The 21,668-nt window shown below is 35.4% G+C and overlaps 2 protein-coding genes across 4 annotated transcripts in view; both read left to right on the top strand.

Moving 5' to 3' along the window:
• The window catches only part of WDR72 (WD repeat domain 72), a 233,094-nt gene extending 212,291 nt beyond the window's left edge, over positions 1-20,803 (top strand). For 2 of the 3 annotated variants that reach the window (XM_050797919.1, XM_050797918.1), the window contains exon 19: positions 12,589-18,305. In XM_050797919.1, the coding sequence (XP_050653876.1) occupies positions 12,589-12,914 (326 nt within the window). In that variant the 3' untranslated portion in view covers positions 12,915-18,305. Of the gene's footprint in view, positions 1-12,588 lie in introns of all 3 variants that reach the window. The other variant, XM_050797920.1, reaches the window with a different exon arrangement.
• Positions 2,342-21,668, top strand: part of ARPP19 (cAMP regulated phosphoprotein 19) — a 974,666-nt gene continuing 955,339 nt past the window's right edge. Inside the window, exon 1 of the mRNA XM_050797955.1 lies at positions 2,342-2,351. The gene's annotated coding sequence lies outside the window, so the exon portion shown is untranslated. The remainder of the gene's footprint in view (positions 2,352-21,668) is intronic.

Below are 21,668 nucleotides of genomic sequence, written 5' to 3'. Positions count from 1 at the left end.
AGCCACCAAGTCCCAGCTGTGCCTCTTGATGTTTTCTGATTGCACCTACTCCTCAATCTGTGAACTGTTTTCTGGACTCAGATTCATCAAGCACTGCTGCTTTAAACACGCATGCAGGCAGGCATCCTAGGATATGCCATTATAAGCTGCTGCCAGGGGATCTTCTAGGAGATAAATGGAATCTGTGTGAAGTAAATTAGTGTGAACCAGTCAATCTCAGTGTCAGCCTTGAGCCACTTCCATGGATAACTAGCTGGCTGACTGGAGGCCAGGATCTTGTGCCATAGGTGGGTTGGAAGCTCTGAGATTCTGCTGCACAGAATGAGATGATTTTGGAGGCTGTTTAGTCCTGGAATAAGGCCAATTTGATCTGTGTTTCAGATTTGTCAATGAAATGGAATTCTAAACATGTTTGTTTACCTCCTTACTCTAGCTCTACAAAATGCCTCTAAATTGGACAACTTCTTTACTGTGGGGTAGGAGAGAAATGCCCTGGAGATAACTGATTCCTCCCAGATTCAGCTGCCATTTGCAGGCTCCAACAGTGCTCTGCTAAGTTTGACCCTCCTATCTAAGACCTTTAGGGTTTTAAGACTAAATAATGGCCATAATCTGGTAAAAAAATTTTAAGCCGAATCTCTCTCCCTATTTGTTTTTGCAAATAAATCTCTGTGATCTTAAACTCATAAAGAGAAGTTCTCTGCAAAGGCTGATGATCATGGTTCCCCATAGATACTCAGCATGGGGAATAGAATTTTGATCATTAGAAGGGGGAAAGGACAATGTCTTCCATGGCAATACAATGTGGAAACATTTTAAAATAACTTGGAAAGGATTTAGAGACAAAAATGCCCTGGAAAGGATTTAGAGACAAAAATGTATATAAGCCAATAGAACCTTAAGAATTATTGTTTAATAGGATTAAATTCTATGTGTAAATGGTTCTATTATGTAAAAATCATGTTTCCATAATTCAATATTCTTTTAGAGATCATAGTCTAATATTACATTATGATCACAAGAATTCTTTTTATCTAGTTAAATTATGACAAATCCTCTTTATTCCTTTTTTCCTTTATTACATTAATAAAAATTTTTTATCACCTCCCTCTCTGCAGAATGAAATATCAGTGCGATGGTTGAACATAGAATTAAAATGTATAAAATAGAACTAGGATAATCTAGGCCTCATATTTGGTGAAATTTTTTTAAAGCATTTCCTCCCATAGCCCCAGGGAAGTATTTTACCTTTCACAAGAAGAAAAAGAAATTTATCGTGGAATAGGAACTTGGGCAAAACAACAATTATTTAAATATTTAACAAAATTAATTTTCTACTTCTGGTCACCCTACCTAGACTCATGTATCCATAATAGAGCTTTTGAGTACTTTGCGTGGAAGTACCACCATTAATGGGGTCCATGGAGACACATTTTATATATAAGATACGTTTCAGTATATGGAGTGTGTCTGTGGATGTTAGGTAGCATGAATCATAGCAAAGATCAAACCAAATGCTTTAAAAATTGAGTGACCCTTTCCTTGAACTAATGAAACAAAAATGGGATGTCCTGTGAGAACAAAATTTGTTTTATGCTTGTACATTGAGTTCAGAGAAATAAAATCCCTAGGGTAAATTTAACTTTATGATTTATGAGGATAAGGAAAAGGGAGTGGAAATCCGTGAATTTCCCCTTCTGTTGTAGGGAGAAGGGTAATCTTTTGCAACGTATGACTTGTATTATTTTATAAAGTTATTTGAAGGTTAGGAAAGTGAATGTTGGGAAAATGATGCTTTGGCCTAGAGATATTGCATAATATGATCCACCCAATGCTACATAAACATTCAGTACAAATAAAGTAGACTTCTTCAGTCATCACTACCTGGAAGTAAGCTGTCCCGTGAGCATTAGACTCATCATGTTTGTGGAGCAAACATATAATCTATAAATTTCCAGGTGTCTGAGATAAGCTGAAGATGACAGAAACTGACACATTGGGTCAGGTCTCTGATTCTTCTAGCTCAGTCTTCTGATTTCGGCACCAGAGGTTCCCTTGTATAGAGGCAAAGTTATCCTCATAACATCAACCTTGAAGTCTCAAAATGTGTCTAAAATGTCTGCTTCCCTATTACCGTACCCCAGTGAGGTAGTCAGAAATGAGACCCAAAGAATGGGATTAGAAGTATAACACAGGCCAAATAAAGTGCTAAGGAATACAGAAGAGAGGAGAAAAATTAATGTTAACTGGCAGATTGATGAAGATTTCACAGAAAGGTGAAATGTCAGCTAAGTCTTCAATAAAAAGTAGTATTTTAGAGAGCAGAGATTTGAAGATCGATGTTAGAGGGGATATCTCAAACTGGGAATCTGTGCAAAGGCAAAATGCAGAAAATAAATGGCATATCCAGGGGACAGTGAGCAGTCTCATCTAACTGTAGTGATGATATCAGAGGCTGAGATTGGAAGGATAAAGAGAGGGGTAGCATCTAGTGAGAAATCACTAAATGTGAGTTGAGATTATATTGCAAAAGGCCGTGAAATCCATGGCTTCAGAATCTTTCATTGCTGAGTGAACAAAGGTCCTTCTGGGTTTTCTACATAGGAAATACATGATCAGACCTTGGTTTTAGGGATATGACTTATCTTAGTTTAAAGAATGGCTGGAGGGAAAGATACCTACTATTGGATAATTAAAATAGAAGAGTGACTCTGGTAATGTCAAATAGAAGGAGAATATAATCATCTTAATGGGTTGAAGGAATGGAAGTGAGAAGAAGTCATAGGTATATATAACATTTTAGCAGTTTTACAAATATCAATCGTACCCTTCTTCAGATTTACTTTCAGACTAGAGTCTTTGTCTTCTTAATCTCTTCTAGAGATATTTTTATATAAATAAACTCTCCTCCCCATTACTTCCTCCCAGACCTTTGGATGGCCTCTTAAATTCCATTGTCTTCTGCATGGGCAATGGTAACTGGAGACACACACAGTGTTCCAAGTGTGGAGTCCTCATGGGCTTACTTGGTTTTCTTGTGGTTGGTTGATTGTGTTGCTCGTCCTCCTTCCTAAAGCACCACCCTTCTGTTAGGCATTTGCCTACATTTTTACATTGACACAATGTCCTTGAGTCATAACAAATGATAGCTCAGTGCCATGTTCTTATTACATATACTTAGGGTTATTTTGAATTTTTTATTTGTAGTTATTACAAATACATACCACTTATACATATTTTTGGGTTACATGTGATATTTTCACATAAGTATACATGTATAATGATGAAATCAGGGTAATTGGGTTTCCATCACTTCAAGCACTTATTATCTCTTTGTGTTAGGAACATTCCAATTCCACTCTTTTTGTTATTTTGAAAGGTACAATAGTTATTGTTAACTATAGTCTACCAAACACTAGATCTTATTCCTTCTATCTTACTGTATTTTTGTACTCATTAACCATCCCTTCTTATCCCCCACTTCTCACTAACCTTCTTTTAGTTACCATCATTCTACTGTCTAGCTCTATGAGTTCAATATTTTCTTAGCTCTCATATATTAGTGAGAACATGCAATATTTGTTTTTCTGTACCTGACTTATTTCAGTTAATATAATGTCCCTCCAGTTCCTTCATATGGTTGCAAATGACAGAAGTTCATTATTTTATGACTGAATAATATTCCATTTTGTATAGTACCAGATTTTCTTTATTCATCCACTGATGAGCAGTTGGGTTGATTCTACATCTTGACTTTAGTGAATAGTGCTACAGTAAACATGGGAGTACAGATATCCCTTTGACATACTGATTTCCTTTGTTTTGGACATGTACCCCACAGTGGGACTGCTGGATTATATGGTAGTTCTATTTTTAGTTTTTGAGAAACCTCCATACTGTTCTCCATGGTAGCTCTACTAATTTACACTCCCACCAACAGTGTATGAGGGTTCTCCTTTCTCCACATCCTTGACAGCATTCATTATTGCCTGTCTTTTGTCTAAAAGCCATTTTGACTAGAGTGAGATGATCACTCATTGTAGTTTTAATTTGCATTTCTCTAATGATTAGTGTATCACATATACTTTGGGTTATGTTTCCTCTAAATGTTTTCCAAACTTAACTCTACTGCAATGTATGTGCAACATTTATTCTCATTCATTCTGCCTTACAATTTTTTTCTATAACTAATTAGTCTAACATTTCACAACTCAGGAACCCTCAGTCTCCTGGAGATTTACCATGAGTTCTTCCAAACAATGTGTAAAACTATATTAAGAGAGAGATTTTACACTAATCTAGGAAACTGTATTATCTGGAAATATCTATTCATCTCCTACCCTTTGTTTCCTATTTCTTAGCTCTCCAATATGATAACATGTTTTTGTATGGAACCTAGCTTTCTGGAAGTATCATTTGATTATATTTACTAGTTTCCCTTTATACACATGCATGTTTGCTCTTTAAAACTTGGCTTTCTTTAGGTATGTTTCTCCTATCCTTTATTTATAGATGTCACTAGTTTGTATAATATCAAATGAGACTCTACTGCTTATCAAAGTCACTTTCGTATTTTCAGCAACCATCTCTTGGAGATATTAGTCCAAATACTGAGTGTTATGCAGTGAGACAGCCTGAGGATTTGAGAAGGCACCTTTCTGTTATTTATCTCTCAATAAAACTAATACTTTTAAATGAGTGGCTACATTGAGATGTGTGACTGTAAGAACCAGCTGATGCCAACAGACCACCTATGCTTTCTATGTCTTGTGTAAATGCATATGGGGGGGTGTGGGGTGTGAGAAAGTGATGCTCACTACTGATTATATTATCATATTGTGGTAAAATACTTATCAACATCCAAGCATATCTTTCATTCAATCTCAATATGTTTTCAAGTACACTAACATACCACTTTGATGTCATTCAAATAAAAATAGTCACATTCAGAGTAACTCAGCCTAATGATACAAAATATGGTAACTCAGACATGTTCTTCCTTGCATCCTTCTTAATGTTGACAAAGAACTAAAAAACGGAGCCGTAGTCTAGATAATGTGATTTTCTTATTTTCCATTTCCTATCCAGGAGATGAAAGAGCTCTGACACTTGACTAACCATCTGAGACAAACGCTTTCCCTTGAGATAGAGACGACTATCAGCTGGGAATTTGAGACTGCCTGCCAACCATTCTCCCCACACTGATGGTGTTGTCTTAGGTTCAGTGTGCGGAAAGGTTGCTGCTCTTACGAATTCCAGTGCTAGTGCCATTTAACAGTTTTCTCTCCTACTGATTGAAGAGGGGAGTGTTTTTTGGTGCTTTTCCTTGGTTTAAATTGCCCTGTGATGTGAATCCTTATCTTAAGTTCATATATAAATCATGTTTATCTCTAGTCTCAAATGTTAGCATGATGCTCTTTTGATTGAAGGGTCTTTTGTTTTCCTGGCCTCCTTCTAAATTTTCAAGTACAAGCTGGGAAGTTTACTATAAATTCCTCCCAGAGTTTTCCCTTTACTGACTGTTCTTCAATTTATGAATATGTGGGTATCTATTTGTTTTCTTCTTTGAATGTATTCCTGCTTTCAACTTAGTATTTTCTTGAACTTGTGAACAGTAAGTAAAATTAATACATTTCTGTATTTACCATAGAAAACAAATGACTTTGCAGAAACTAAATTGCATACAGAGTGCAAATTAATTTCTATACATTCTTAGCCATCATTCACCACCATACTTCTTTTAGTGATGAACAGATCCTTTCAGATATTTCTGAATCTCTTTTTCTTCATTATCTCTATAGTATCAAAAACTGGAATTGAGCTTACTGATTTGACCAATTAACTTCTTGTATCTAGAAATGCTCTTCTTTACCAAATTGTAGATAAATATAAAAAAAAGAAACATTACTTCTTATTTTTTATATTTATCTACAATTTGGTAAAGAAGAGATTTACTCAGTAATATTCAGAGACCAAAGTCATGGAAATTATTGAAATTTTCTTTAAGTATCTGCTCATCTACTCACCAGCTCTCTCCTTGGAACACTGCTTGCCACAAAAAATGGTCTTCTGAAGAAGAACATAAAGGAATCCAGGCAAACCTCCCAATGGGAACTCTTAAAATTACTCTGGTTGGGAGTGAGGAAATGTAGCAGGAGGAAGAAATGCAGTTGTACCATTCCCTGTTACTCTTTTCTGCTTCCCAACCTACACATTTTCTCTTTGTAATACTCCCTCTGTCCTATATCCTTATAGTCTCTTTCAGCTTCTGAGAGTTTAGATAATTTTATTTGAGTTGGCTTTCATGCCTGGCTTGACTAGGACAAAATGACTTCATGGACCCCATCCTTACATATAAAAGAAATAGAAAGAGTTGGGAATATACTGATTCTCCCTTTGGATTGAGGAGAGTATGAGTCCACAGGAACACCACACTGCTCCATAACCTTGTCCATTTGTTCAACAAACAATCATTGAGAACCTCCTTATCGCTGGGAAACTGAAACCAAGAAGGAACACTTTCTCTTTTAGGAAAATGCCAATCTTCCTTAATTCAGAAAGGGCCTCAGAAGTCCTCATTAGTTCCCACACTAGTGTAGTGGCTATTTACCCTCTTGGTATCCTGTTCAATTGTATACTCAGTAGTTGGTTGGTCTTGGATTCTTAGTTGGCAGAATATTTGAGTCTCAAAGCTGGAAGGTATCAAAGAGGCTGTGTACTTCAACTCCCACATTTTATAAAGGAAAGAACTTGAGTTTAGGAAAGTGAAATGACATGCCCAAGATTGCACTATTAGGAGCAGAGGTAAGATTGAAACCCAGATCCTCTGGTTTAAGGATTTTTTTTTTTTTTTAACAATACAACACATTCCCTCCCTGGGAACTCATAAGTTCATCTCTTCAATGAAAATTTTTTAATATTCTTTTTTAAATAAATAAATATATATGGAGGCTGACCAGTGTGGAATATTATTTTCCATCCAAAAATAAGTCAGACGGGGTTTCCTTCTTTATGCAGACTTCCTGTTGGCATTAACAAGAGGTTTTTGGACATGTATGATTAAGCTTGAGTTGTAAACCCTAGCTAGACCTCAAGATTTTTCCCTTAAAACTGCAAGTGAAATTAATCATTTTTTTAAAAGTTTTTATTTGTTTTACTTCTTAGGAATCCTTGTTAGCAGTTTCACCCAGTCATTTGATAAATACTCTTGAGTACCTACCTTGTGCCTTGCATTAGGCTAGAAGTGCAGTATTGCTTATCAGCCTTACTGAGGCAGCCCTTTGCTCAAAATCCTGAATAACAGAACAATATTTGTATTTGAGAGGCATACAACCATGTTTTAAAAGATTTAGTAAGCAATTTATACCTCTTTCTCATTTGTCTTCTCTGAACTTGGCTGGGTAGTCTAGCCATATTTCTCACCTGTGGAAGTTAGCTATAGACAGATTTTTCCCCTAAGCCTAAATAGTCAATAATTTAATCCTCTCTGTGTGTATTTAAATGAATTTTTTTTTGTATTTTTTAGTAGATATGGGGTTTCACCACGTTAGCCAAGATAGTCTCGATCTCCTGACCTCATGATCCACCCGTCTCGGCCTCCCAAAGTGCTGGGATTACAGGCTTGAGCCACCGCGCCCGGCTAGATACTCTTAAAATAAGGGTGATGTGTACATAGCTCTTTAGCCAGACACGTTTTCCTGATAAGACATCTGTCCAGAGAGATTCCACTTATAAACTGAATTTGGAGTCTGTTCAAATGACTTTGTCTTTGTTTACAAATTTGGTGTTACCCCTTAATGTTTTTTCACAGATTATGCCTCCCTCTGGTTTAAAATACCTTGCAGTCTTTTGAGATCTGCCAGTTTTGCATTAATATTTTCTTCTACCTGAACTGTGTGCAGCTTTCTCACTTCCATACTTCTAGAATGCTATATTTTAGTTTATTTTATAGTGACTCTTTAAAATTGGAGAGAGATTTGAATTATAAAGCAGGATGGTATTCAACTCTTGGCTACCATATTGAGCTAGTAGTGTTGAACTCAGGTCTTAGAGTTTTCACTCCTTATTTCACAGGCCTGAGCTATCTTTTAGCGTTTCCTGACCTCTGCATCCTGTACATTATTTTTGTGCTTCTGATTAGTGTGTAATTAAGATTTTTGTTTGGATTTTGTCTGGTAACTACAGTGGTTTATTCTATTCAGTTGCCCAACATTTCAAACTGCTCTTTTTATTAATGATTTTCCTATATATATCCTCATTACGTCCAAAAAGCCACGATACAGATGATGAATGAGATCTATTTTTAAATCATTCATAAGTCTTTGTATTGAAAATGTTATTTAGGACTGTAGATTTTATTCATACTGTGAATTATAGGATTTTTTTAATGGGCTCCGTCTGTCCAACAGCAGTTGCCTAGCTTGGAAGATTCAGCCACTGTTTGTGGATGTGGGTGGAAACTTTTTTCTAGTGGCCACTCTTTTGCTGGGGACGTGGAGATGTTTTTGGGGGGAGTTGTTTGCTGCCCAGGCCTAGCCCCCTTTAACAGCTAATACCATCTTTCTGCAAGTAACGAGAAAAGGGTAGAAGGGAGTTTTTAGAGGTTAACTGAAACCAAAAATAGAGAACAGAGCAGGTGGAGGAGTATTACCACTGATGGCCCTGCTACCACTTTTTAAATTTTAACAACAAATCCTGCTATAGAGTCTTCCTCATACTATCTCCTGAATTTCCTCTTACAGTGTTCTCGAATGTGATTTAAAAACTATTGATTTCATGTTGTCTTTGGTCGAACAATTCATTTCTTTAGGATCTAGAAGAATTACACTAATAGTTAAATACACCATAGTGAAACACATCCATACAAAGTTCATAGATTCCTCTCTTATCTAGCTACCAAAGATATTGCAAAGATATTTAGAACACTGGCCCTTCAGTCATCAATATTTTGAGGCATGTGATGAGTAAATGGAATAGCCTTACGTCTTTCAGTGGCAGAACTGTCAAGAAGAGTTTGTCTTTTTTGCCCCTTACCTCCAAATCTGGACTATTTCAGAATCCATTACAAAGGAAATAACAGTTGATTTTAAACTAAAGATGAGTGTAGCAACCATTTGCATTATATTGATGTCAAAAGTATCTCTCTGCCAGGCTCTGAAATGCACCTTCAAAAACTACTGAAAATATCCAAGAACTTTAGTGATGAGCTACAAATGGACTTTGGTATTGATAAATAAAAGTCAATATGTATAGTGAAAGGACAACTTACTGTGATAAATGGGCCCACCATCAGTAAAGATCAAATTATTGACTATCTAAAGCAAGGAAAAGCCTGTCTATAGCTAACTTTCACAGGTGAGAAGAATTAGCTAACAACAGCAATTTAGAAAAAGCTCAAAGAGACGTGTAAAGAGAATTCATTAAAAATGCATACCAAAGTAGGCAGCAGCTTTAACGAATATATCCGTGGCACTAGGATAATGTGTATCTTTGGTCATGCCTAGGTTCACACCCTTTTCTTTTGCCTTGAATGAGCTCCCTTTGGGTTTTCCACATTCCTACTCAAGGAGGTCTAATTCAAATTTTACCTTGAGACTACTCTGTTGTAGAAGAATTCGCCTCTGCACTACTAAAAACCATGTCCCTCTTAGAATGTTGTCTCCAGTGCTCCTACTAGTTACTCTTCATCATACTTCAACTAGAGCACAAGTTGTATGAGGGCACATTAAAAGTGCCTTCATGTCTTTACCCCTCACAGTCCAACACAGAGCTCTACCCATAATAAACACTAGATCAATATTTGTTGATTCATCATTGTTGAAGTGATTCATTAGAGAAGCCTTGGTCACATATCATGTCAGAGTTCAATGATGAAACATCACAGGAGACACCCAAAAGAACAATTGCAAGGATTAGCCTATCAAAGAAAGAAAGAAAGAAAATGTAGAATGGCAGTAATTAACCTCTCCAATGCCTGCTATTCCCAACTGGCAGAATGTAGCTCTTTCTTCTACAGTAAATTTAATTGGTTGCCCTAGGAACTACCCAGTAAAAATGACAAAGCTTGTATCATTTCAAATTTGGAAACTAATCTGTAACCAAGTACAATATCTGAAGAATAACCATCTTTATTTCCCCTCCCCGACACAAGCCAGACCCCCCAAAATCAGAGGTGGAAGCAAAGTAGTAACCTGGTACCTACTAGTGTGAGTTTAATGAAGATCATGCAGCTAAAACTACACCTAACTTTCTGGCGTTTTTGAGAGGTCTGGGATGTCAGTTCATTCTTGGACCACTTTATTGCCACAAAGAATGGTTGCAGACATATACTTTGTCTAATACCATGTCCTCTTCCTCTGTGAGGTCCCTGATTTAAAACAGTATCTTCTGAATATTTATTTGGTGCTTGATAAATATTTTTTGAAGGAATGAATAAATGAATGAATGGAGGAATGTTTTAAATTATGAAAGAATAGTGTGTTGGATGGCAAGTGCAATGCATTTGCCCAAATCAATAGAGGTGCTACCTCATTGGCTTTTAGTAATAGATTTAGCTATATGATTTATTTCCTTTTACAAATACCAATGTAAATATTTCAGAAAATTATCAAGTAAGATATACAGAGATAAAAATCATTAAAGTAGGCCAGGAAATCTTGACCAACATAATGGTATTCTGAATGAAACTGATACATTTAACTATACCACTTAAACATTTCACAAAAAATCTATGGATTCAAAAATAATCTGTAAGTATGACCTAAACTGAAGAAAATTAAACTCAGCTACATCAATAATTACATAGGCCACACATCCTCTCCTTCAGTGTCACAAACTAACCCACATCACCATTTTGCAAACATGCATCCTTGGTCTCAATTTGGCCTAACAAGAAATTGAACAGACCCATTGAAAAGATAATTGAAAGCACATATCCTCTTGGATTAGGAGGACATTTAGCATGGTACCTCTGCATCATTCATGTGTTCATTCATTCATTTCACAGATCCTTCAAGAACACCTTCTATGGCTTAGACACTGTTGCATATGAAGTCCACAGAAATGTATGAATTAAAATGAAAAGATCAGATTTATTATTGAAAATAGCAATTTCGTGCTTTTCTTACATTTTGTTCCCCAAAAAAGGTTTTAGAGAAGTAGTGAATTCTAACTACGCTGGGATTTTGATAGAACAGAGAAGTCATATCTGTGTACTGAGAGAGTTGGTGAAACAATCGGGGAGAATTTAAAACAGAATCGTGTTACTAGTCTTCTGTAAAGTTTTTCTATGTGGTCTTCAGGTTACAAACATCAGTGCTATGCACACTCCATTAAAATAAGTGGAGGAGTGTGCCAGGTCTGAACACTACTAATGCTGCCTGGACCTTGGGTGGAACACCGTTGTGTCATGTACCAAATGTGTGAAGGAGCACAGTCTCAGCCTCTGCCTTGCTTTCTTGTCTCCTAACAGAAGTTTAGAAACAGTGTCCAGGCCCACTCCCCTGTGCCAACAAACATCTTATGTATGATTGTAAATATATATTTTGTTTATTGCATTTATGGCTTATAAATATGTTGCATGTGTTATCAAATCAGTGGTGGTGTTTACTGCAGCAACTTACAATAAATAAAATTCCATTGTACTCAACAGTATCTATATATTTAGAACGTTTGGCTTAATTGTGACCTAATTTATGCTATTGCAGGCTTGTTTTGCTTTGTTTTTTCACTGAGCTTCTTCATGAAGACAAGGCCCACTTTTTCTGACAATTATTTTCTAGAACAAATGTAATATGGAAATATGTTACTTCCTGGAGACGACACAGAGCAAGTATTACAACTTGTGGAAAAATGTGGAAACTTGAGTCTGTTTCTCAAACAGAATCAGTGGATACCATGGGTTTATAGGAAATTTTAGACTTCTGTACTAGCTTCTGTTTCTGGTCATAATCCTACAATATCTCACGATAGTTTGGTTGTCTGGAGACCTACCATTTGAAACAACAGCCCTTCTTATTACAATTTTCAGTGTATATTCATGCTACATTTTAAAATTTACTTTTTATACTACTACTTTTTCTGGTGTTTGGTACCATCGTTTTTAATTTAATGAAAGAGAGCCGAAATGCGCACAAAATGTTCATTAGCTGTGATTTGTGCAATGAGAGGAACCATTGCCACCAGTACAGAGCTGGTCTTCCTAATTGACTAGCCTGATGTTCTTCTCTCTGTGTTCTATTGCCGTTAATTGACTATATTGTTTTAGATTTATGCATTAAAAATACGATTTCTACTTCGAAGAGATCACTTTGTTACTTTGTAGCTTTTAAGCTGATGCCGTGAACTTATTTTTCTTCTAAGATAAAGTCACATCTATAGATTTTTCAACTAATTACATGTCTGCCAATAAATACTTAGAGGATACATTTTATTTCAATTTATTATTTGTGTTTACATAGTGTGTCCCTGGAAATATCTGTGGAACTGGAAGGAAATGTTTTAATGGTATTTGCTACTACTTTTTCATCCTCCCTCTTCTCTCTCTCTCTCTCTCTCTCTCTCTTTCTCTCTCTCTCTCTCTTTTAATAGCTCCAGTCAGTCCGGTCAAGCATGACAGCAACTCAAACTCGGCAAACTTCCAAGACGTGGAGGACATGCCTGACAGATGTGTCTTGGAAGAGTCTGAGAGTCCAGGTGAAAGCCATTTAAAAATAGTCAAGTATAAAATGATAAATTTGACACAGCTTTGGGGTCCTTGGAAGGGGGTGAGGGGAGAGGACATTGTAATGCTGTTTTCTCTTAGCAGCTGCACTGTCAAATTAATGGTCACCTCCAGGGGTCACAGTGTGGAGCTGTTATCTTTTCCTCTTTCATCAAGAATTCAGTTGGAGGAAGTACAAAGGCTTTATGACTGAGAAGGGAAGCTGACACTATTAGTTCATTATCATCAATTTTAGGCTAAATGGTTAATAGAGCCAGAGATTGGAAACTATAGAGAAATGGCAACATTTTCAATATTTCAAATAATGGGATCTAACAAGAGGGGAGAGGAAGTGGACAGACGGGGGTGAAAAGAGAAATTGTCATAATTACAGTTCAATTTACCTTCCTAGAAACAAACAGGACTGTAACTGGGATGAGAGGATTTTAGCATAACGGTAATGAATACTGTCAAATGTTTAGGGAAAAATAAAGTCTAGAAAATAGTAACCCTTCTCTCATGCAATAAAAGCTATTCTTTGTCAAAGTTACATATTTGTATATATCCTTCATAGAAATAAGAGAGAAATGTACTAGAAGGTTACAGCTAGAAACACTTACACATAGATTTCTGTGTCTATTTTTGTTTCGTTTTGAAGCATGCCTAGCCTTAACAACTAATGAATTAGAAGCAAAAAATCTTGTAAAAGTTGAATGAACATTCCTGGATAATTATAAAGTTATAAGGTGCTAGAAGGTACCTTATGATCATGAATGAAAGAGTTAAATATCTCCTCCACTTAATATTTGTGGTTCCTGTTTTATCTGGCTCCTGTGTACCCTCTACCCTCTCACATCTTTGTGTGCTGATCCATGTATCATATTTTTGATTCATCCTCTCTGTGGCCTGTCAGCTTAGTTAAGAGATTTCCAAATCTTGTAGCCTTCGTTGACAGGGGGCAGCTGCAAACAGTCCCCTGATCCTTCCCCAAGGAGAGCTACTGAGATTTAATTTTCACTGAAAGGTGCAGCCTGCAATCTATGTCAGGTCCCCTAAGTCATCTCGGAACCCCAATAGGCACAGTGGCGATGGCATTGTATATCAGTCCTCTTCACTCCACCAAGATTCCTCCGAAGATGGACTGCTGCCGTGTGCCTGTTCTCAACCACACTTCTACGTTCAGATCCCATGGAACTGAGAAATGGCATCTTTAGCAATGACAGAAATGTTTAATGAGCAAGTTAACCCCACCCCCTGCCATAACAGCTAAAAGAAAAATGTAGATGAGTCTCATTCTAAAAGGGAGAGGGTAAATGGTAGTGTTACATTTCTATAATAAAAATTATTTATCCATTACTTTTAGTTTTGACTAATTTTGCTGAATTTTGATTAGGTTTTAAAAATGTCTTAATACACAGTTTTCCATTACTCATTTTGTCAGGCAGGTAAATCTATGAGTCAAGTTTTTACCTAACTGTCCATTGTTTTTGATAAGAATAGATCAGCTTTATATCATTTCAAAAGTAGAATAAATTTCTGTCATCGCTTAATATGAATGGAATGGGAGTGAGATTCAAATATAACATTCTCTATCTGATTGATACACACAAAAGCATTTATCAAGAAAGAAAGATTAATTAGAAAATATAGGTGCTGATAAAAAATCTTAACTCAAAAAGTGAGTACTGTTCTATACATCGGACATCATTATACTGGTAATAAAGAATGAATTACTCTGGCTTTTTCCTCTGTCCATTCCTGCATTTTCAGACATCTTGCCTTATAGGCCTAGAAACCTCTGGAGAGTTCACTACTGGTCTCACTGCCTTCCACTGAGAATTTGTGGCTTGGTTGTCATGGAGACATCGTATTTCTCCAAGAATTGCTCATATTGATCCGTGGCCAGGAGTAAATGGCCAAGCCAGTGTGAGGAATAAAGGGGGCTGGGCAGTCCTATAAAATGACCAGGGCTTGTGGGTTGGAAATAAGCTCATAGCAAACACTTAGCTAAAAAGAAAGAAACAGTTTTATTTTGTTTTAGGATTTCTTTCTGCACTTTGGGCCATTGTCTTCTTTCGCTATGAACTGAAAGAAACTTGTTAGTCACTTGTCATGTCAGATCTTTGGTGCTTGTCCTGACACAGCTGTCAGCCTTCCAGCTCTGCGCAGTTCAGGGACACACAACAAAGAGGCAGTGACATGAATTATTTATTGCTCCTTGTGTGGATAAAATTCTGTGATAAGAAATTAAGACACTTCTGACAGAGGTGCTTGTTTAGTAAGAAAGATTTTGATGAGAGAGTGTGTTTCCTTGAAGCATGAGTATTCGATGGGCAAAATTCTTAAAATTGAACATGGAGGAAAATAAGTTTTATGTTTCTTGTGTGAATTTGGTGGCAGAGAAGGACATTCTTGAACTATAAAAACATGACTTTCCACTTTTCAAAGCCCAAACATTAACTTCAAAATATCAAGTCTTTCAAAATGTAGGGACTCCAAAACCATAAGCATTCCTCTAGCAGTTTAGTTACCTCTATTTACCACATGTGAGTGGTGTTTCTCTGGAAAATATTAACTACCCCAGTCAGAAGAAATATTAACTACCCCAGTCAGAAGAAGAAACAAATTTGGGATTTTTAGGTGGTGAGATTTGGGAAGATGTCTTCAAACCAGAAGAGGTGCTTCAGTAGCTAAACTTGTAGTTGCGTTAGTGTATTCTTTAGTCATTGCATGGAAAAGAGTGCCTTTGATTCTGAATGCACATTCTTACCATTTTCAACTGGAATGTTCTCACCCATTCAAAATTCCTTTTAACATTTTTATGTACATGCAAAATCCCCCAGTTACAAAGCTGAATGTGGTCAATCTTCTAACTTTAAGGGATATTGAACTTACATGGTTTTATCTATGCAATGCTAAATGACTAATGTGATTATTACATCATTTTAATGAATAGATCAGTTGTTTGAACAGCATATAGAAAATGGAAAAAAGTGTTTTTCCATGCAAGCACAGTTCAAGTATATTGCTTTATATATTGTTGATTCCACATAAATTCTCTTCTTTGCAAATCCTGTAAATATCACTTGACTTTAACTCTTCTGGTTTTGTATTGTGGATGCAAATGCATTTTCATATGCAGAAAGCAAAAGGGACTTTGAAGCACAGAAAAACTAAGTTTTTGGAAAAAGTGAAGTTGATATTTAGATGTTGATAGAGAGTCTTAAAATGTCATTAACAAAGCCAAGTTGTTTGAATGTATATAAAATAGAAAGAACCACTTCGTGTATTACCTCTGCATACAATGGGGCTTGAACTCAGTATGTAGATTGTTTATTTTTGTATTGGCATCACTCCTTCTCCAGCGCTGAATTGACTAGGATGACCCATTTGTAAATGGGCTGCAGTCTGCATGTAGGTCACAATTTAGACGCCTTGTGGAGTGGTTGTTCACCTAGTCTCTAGAGCACTCCACCTTATTCATCATGCCATTGTGATCTCTTTATGGGTTCAAGCTGTATACCCAGGTGAGTGCCTGAAGTCCATTAAGGTAGGCAAAGCACCTTTAGACCAGAGCATTCCTGTTACTTTGACCCTGCTAGTGAACCTGGAGGTCTTGTCTGATAGGGAAAAGTATCTCTCAGCAATGTCTTTTCTTTGGAATAATTCATTAGCAAAGAGTTTTGACTCACAGGTGAATCCCAGAATGAAGTTTCCGGCTCAGACTCTGTGAAGTCTGCTTGCTCCTTCACTGGCATTTATACGTTTCTGAAACCTGTGGGAATAACTTTGATGTCTAGTAATAGAAGCACTGAGACAATATCATGAACTTGCAGTTCCCTTTTTTGAGATTTTAGGGCCATTAGGCTTTCTTTCTTTGGCTCTTTAAGGCCTGGTTGCTTCTGAATCTGAAAGACGTTATCACAAAAATAGCTCAGTGGAGCCTTTTGCTGGTTAACTTCTTACTGTTTCTTTCACAGTGATTAAAGCTCGTTTTTCATTCTTCAGAATTTTTTTTTAAGGATTTCTAGCTCCTCATCTTTAAAATCATGATGATAGAAAATTTAGTGTGACAGTCACAATTTTTTATGAAAGGGTTAATGAGAAACCTTAAGCTTTTGTCACCATATTGGCTTGGAAAATTAATAATTTTTCTTTTTAGTGCACTAGAAACAGTGCACACTCCAAAGTAGCTTCTGCTGAAAATAATAGCGACAAGAGAGAATTAGAAGTCCAACAAAATGCATTTATGTGTTTCCACATCATTCTGAAGTAGTTTATAATCAGTATGCATTCTGCCATTAATAGAACAGTTTTGTGGTTTTTATAAGGCAGGTTATGTATGTAGATCTATATACATCATTGTCAATCAATATTACATTTGCATGAGTCTGATGACCAAAACTAGATTCTCACAGAGTTTCCAGGAGATACTACATTGTGAAAAGCCAAGGTGGAGTTTTTTTGTTTTTTTTTTTTTCCTTTTACTATTCTGGCTCATGAATCACCAGCAAAAATCAGGTAACAGAAAGTAGGACAGATTCAGGACTGGAGTGTTGGAGATGGCTGATGATGATGCATGAAGCAGAAAAAATGTGGAATGTGTGAGCAGCCCATCAATCATGGCCATCGAGAACACGCTTCTTATGGTTAGTGCTAAAAAAAAAAAAAAAAAAAATCTAGAAGAATTAAGAGCAATTCCAGTAGGAAGATATAAGCACTTTCTTCAAGTTGTTTTTAACAATATCACATTATTAAAATTTACCCAAGAGCAAAATTCAAACATCAACATATTTTTTAAAGAATGTAAAAGTATACATTAATACACACACACACACACACACACACACACACAGTTAGTATACAGTATTGGTTTAACTAAACCACAGTTTTTGCCAGTAGGAGTGAAAGTTACTATTCATAGACATGTCATTAATATAAATGTGTTTTGAAATAGTTATTAAGGAACAATGTTCCAATTAGTTTGGTAGTCAATTTGATTTTAAATGAGTGGCTTTTTTTAGCCTACAAAGACAATCATCCAAGTAGTCTGAGAAATAAATACTTTTTTGATTCTCTAACTCAAACAGTATTTCAACTAATAAATTTTGACCCTAAAATTGCAGTTGTGGATTTTCCTAAGAACAATTAAGCTGTTTGAAATTTATGGAAATTTACCAATTTCAAACTAAATTTTTCTTATAGAAAACTTCCATCTTCCTTGGCAGTTAAAAAAAAACCCAAGCTATTAATAATGTGTGCAATTAAAGTGTATTTATCTACTTTATAAGACAAGTAAATTTTTATTATATTGTCTTATTTTAGGATAGAAAAGACATGTAGAAATTACAAGCAATATGTTTCTTCCTTTCTTTCTTTTTTTCCTCATTCTCTCCCTTCCTCCTCTCTGTATCTGTTCTTCATTTCCTCTCTGCCTCCCCTCCTCTTGGTCTTTCTCTTTTTTGTCTTTTGGATTTCACCATATAACCCAAGATATCTGCTTTTCTCCTAGGTGAGCCAAGGCATCATTCATGGATAGCAAAGGTCTGCCCCTGCAAGGTGTCTTAAATGGAATCTCATCAGTAGGAGCTGAATTTGGACAAATTAAGAAATCCAAACGATGCAATCTGTTTATTAGTGTATAAAAGCGTTGTTGTTATTGGTCAAGTTATTAGGCTGTAGTAGATTTGCTAATACTTTAGTGACCATGTATTAAAACTGATTTTAATACATGCTGATTAAAATGCAATACATACTGATTGAAAATATTCAAATTCATCTAATTTTAGAAAAATATTGTCTAGATCATTATCTATTCCCGCTTCTTACTTTTTCTGTTAATATTTCCAACAGGGAATGCCAGTCCACAGACACAAATTCAATACTGCTTTAAATTTTCTCTTATCCGTTTAGTCCCTAAATTATATAATAAACAATGTTAAGACCAATGTAGTACACAATGCTTATAAATTTAATGTTGCTTCAAGGTATTTAATCTAAAATTTTACCAACTTTGATTTGTCTGGTTAGGATATTTTGTTTTAGTGGATATGCTTTAATTCAGATCAATTACTGCAGTAAATCTCATCCCTAAGCATGAAATGTTGTCAGCAAATAACCAGTTCCATTTAGTTATCAATTAGCCCAAATAAGTGATACAAAGTATAAGAGTGACAAACCTTGTACTGTTGAGTTAATTTGGACTTCTAATGACATTGAGGCTAATGTCTTTAGCTAAAGGTTGATCTTGTTGGCCATGTAGATGTGAACTAGGGAAGGAGAATCAACTTGCAGCATATCACAATTGATCCTTATTAAGTATAAACTCTTGTAGGTCTTTTCCCAGAAAGAAGCTTGACTAGCAGGAATTCTAAAACTAAAATATATCAAACAGCATAAATAGGAATAGACATAAAGTGCTCTTCTGTTAAAGCCTTCGGTGATCTGATTTTTTCACTATGATTTATATTGTACCATTCCTCAATTTACATAAAATCATCAAAATATTATTAATCTATGTATCTTATTAATATAAATATTGCCTAATCCATAGACAAAAGGATATAAAGTATTAAATATATGATATGTAGCTATATCTATCTATCTATGTATCTAATAGGGAAGTTCAAGTCACTTCAATCTAAGAAACATATTTCTGAGCATAGGAGCAGCCTCAAGTCCTATGGTGGTATGCAGGGGACAGGAGAGGAGGAAATTAGAAAAGAGAACTATGTAATTGAAAAGGGGATGTAAAGCATTAAATATATGATATATAGCTATATCTATCTATGTATGTATCTAATAGAGAAGTTCAAGTCACTTCAGTTAAAGAAACATTTTCGAGCATGGGACCAGCCTCAGGTCTTATGCTGGGATACAGTAGACAAGAGATAGGGAAATTAGAAAAGTGACCTATGTAATTGAAATGACATGGGCTGTACCCTTAAGGAACTTGTAATTAATGATGGCCTGAATAAACATACCAGAATAAAGATGTCAAATGAGTGTAACTCCCTTAAAGTAGATTACAGTGTGCATTGTTTCCTAAAATCTGATTTTACTGCTTGAAATTACATTTGAGTTGAACTTTAGAAACTAACATAGTGTTAATATGAATAATCATGGAAAATTATCATCTTTTGAAAACTGATAAATATATTCCTCCTCCTTTAGAAACAGTCAAAAGCCACTTCAAACAAGTTTCAAAATAAAGGAAGGCAGCAAGTTAGGCAATGGATTATATTTTCTAGCATGTTGTATACCAGCTGTCAAGGTCATTGTAAGCACTCCCAAAAGCATTTTGAATGATGGCAATATCAAATAAGTGTATGTCCTCTCAAATGAGGCATTTTTAAATGTTAAAACCTATTTGGATGCTCAAGTTATCATATGTTTATGAAAAATAAGCTTCATTATTTTTATAGCTACATCCTATTATTCCCTTTTAGAAACAAGAATAAAAATAGGTTTTAATAGTTGCCATACTTAGCATTTATCAGGTCTAATGAAATCAATATTGAATCTCTGATAAATATTTTCTGATATTACTAGCTACAGCAAATTAGAATTGGCACAACCCTGACATTAGTAAATGGAAATGTTAGGATTTTTCGACATCACATGTTAGAATCTCTGAAATTTAAACTTTCATGTTAAATGACTAATTAAAGTTTGCTTTTATCAATATGAATTCTGAAGACCAATATCATTAACTGTGAAAACTTTTAATTCCTAAAAATAGAGTTTTAGAGATATTCAAGCAATGCTCTCCTAATATCCATATACAAGTGTGTTTATGACACAAATTCACTAGTCTCTTTAAAAATGGTTTCTTTATATTGACTGGCATTCAACATATTTCAGTAATTTCTGTTATGACAGAATTTGAAATAGCAAATTGTCATACAGTTAACTGGATGGACCACATACGTGGTAATCATAACCACTTGGCACTACACCCAGAAACTCAAAATTGTCTTTCACCTGATGAGATATGGGTGTCCTTTTGTACATCTAGCCCTAGGTAGCCATGAGTGATTATATTAGCAAATGTGTTTGTATCCAGAGTCTTCCTGTCATTGTAATAAATAATTTATTTAAAAATTTTATCTTGTGTTTCTTTTTTGGTAATCATCTTGGTGATATTTATGAATATATATATATAGATAGATAGATATAGATACACACACATATGTGTGTGTGTGTGTGTATATATGGTATATCCCCCAAAGGAATATCATATTTTCAAGGTTGCAAGCCTTGATTCTTTGACTTGCTGTTGAGTTTCACATTGGCTCCATTGTATATTGCAGGAAAAAGTATCTGGAAAGCATGGAGGGTTAAGAGCAGAGGCTCCTCGACAGTGTGTCCAGGCCGTGTGCTTGCTGTGCTTGTCAGAGCCTCATTCCCTCCGCTGTGTTGGAGAGCTTTCTCATAGGGCTCATCCAGAGGTACTAGAAAGCAATATGAACACTGTTAAACACTTCAAATATAAGGAAAAATGTATAATGCTAGAAACACACGGTTAAAAAGTAGCACCAGGTATCAAACATTCTGTTACTATTTTAGAAACTAAATTAAGGCTACTTGGAACGTGATGGTATTAGAAAAATGATAGAATATGGTTTGTTAAATATTCATATTCTATCTTTAGATGATAGCTTTGGTGATTTTTATTTCTTTTCTTATACATTTTTTCCAGTGTTCTGTATTTTTAGAATCCTTTTATAATTATTATAACGAACACTTTAGAAAAGATACTATTTCTCTTTCATCCTTAGAGGGCACATTATAATAATCGAGTATTTTAAAATTAAATTTTATGCCATATGTTTAAAATGAAAGTTCAGGTTACATTAATTCCAATTGATTTTAAAGCCTTATTTTCACAGAATGGACTCATTCAATTTTTTAAGTTTTATATTCATACATTTTAATTGCTCAGTTATATAAAAGCAGTGTTATAGAC

The sequence above is a fragment of the Macaca thibetana genome, chromosome 7 (genome assembly GCF_024542745.1).
Source record: "Macaca thibetana thibetana isolate TM-01 chromosome 7, ASM2454274v1, whole genome shotgun sequence".
NCBI classification, from domain to species: Eukaryota; Metazoa; Chordata; class Mammalia; order Primates; family Cercopithecidae; genus Macaca; species Macaca thibetana.
The sequence above is the reverse complement of the archived record's forward strand: the minus strand, read 5'-3'. Positions and strand labels throughout refer to the sequence as shown.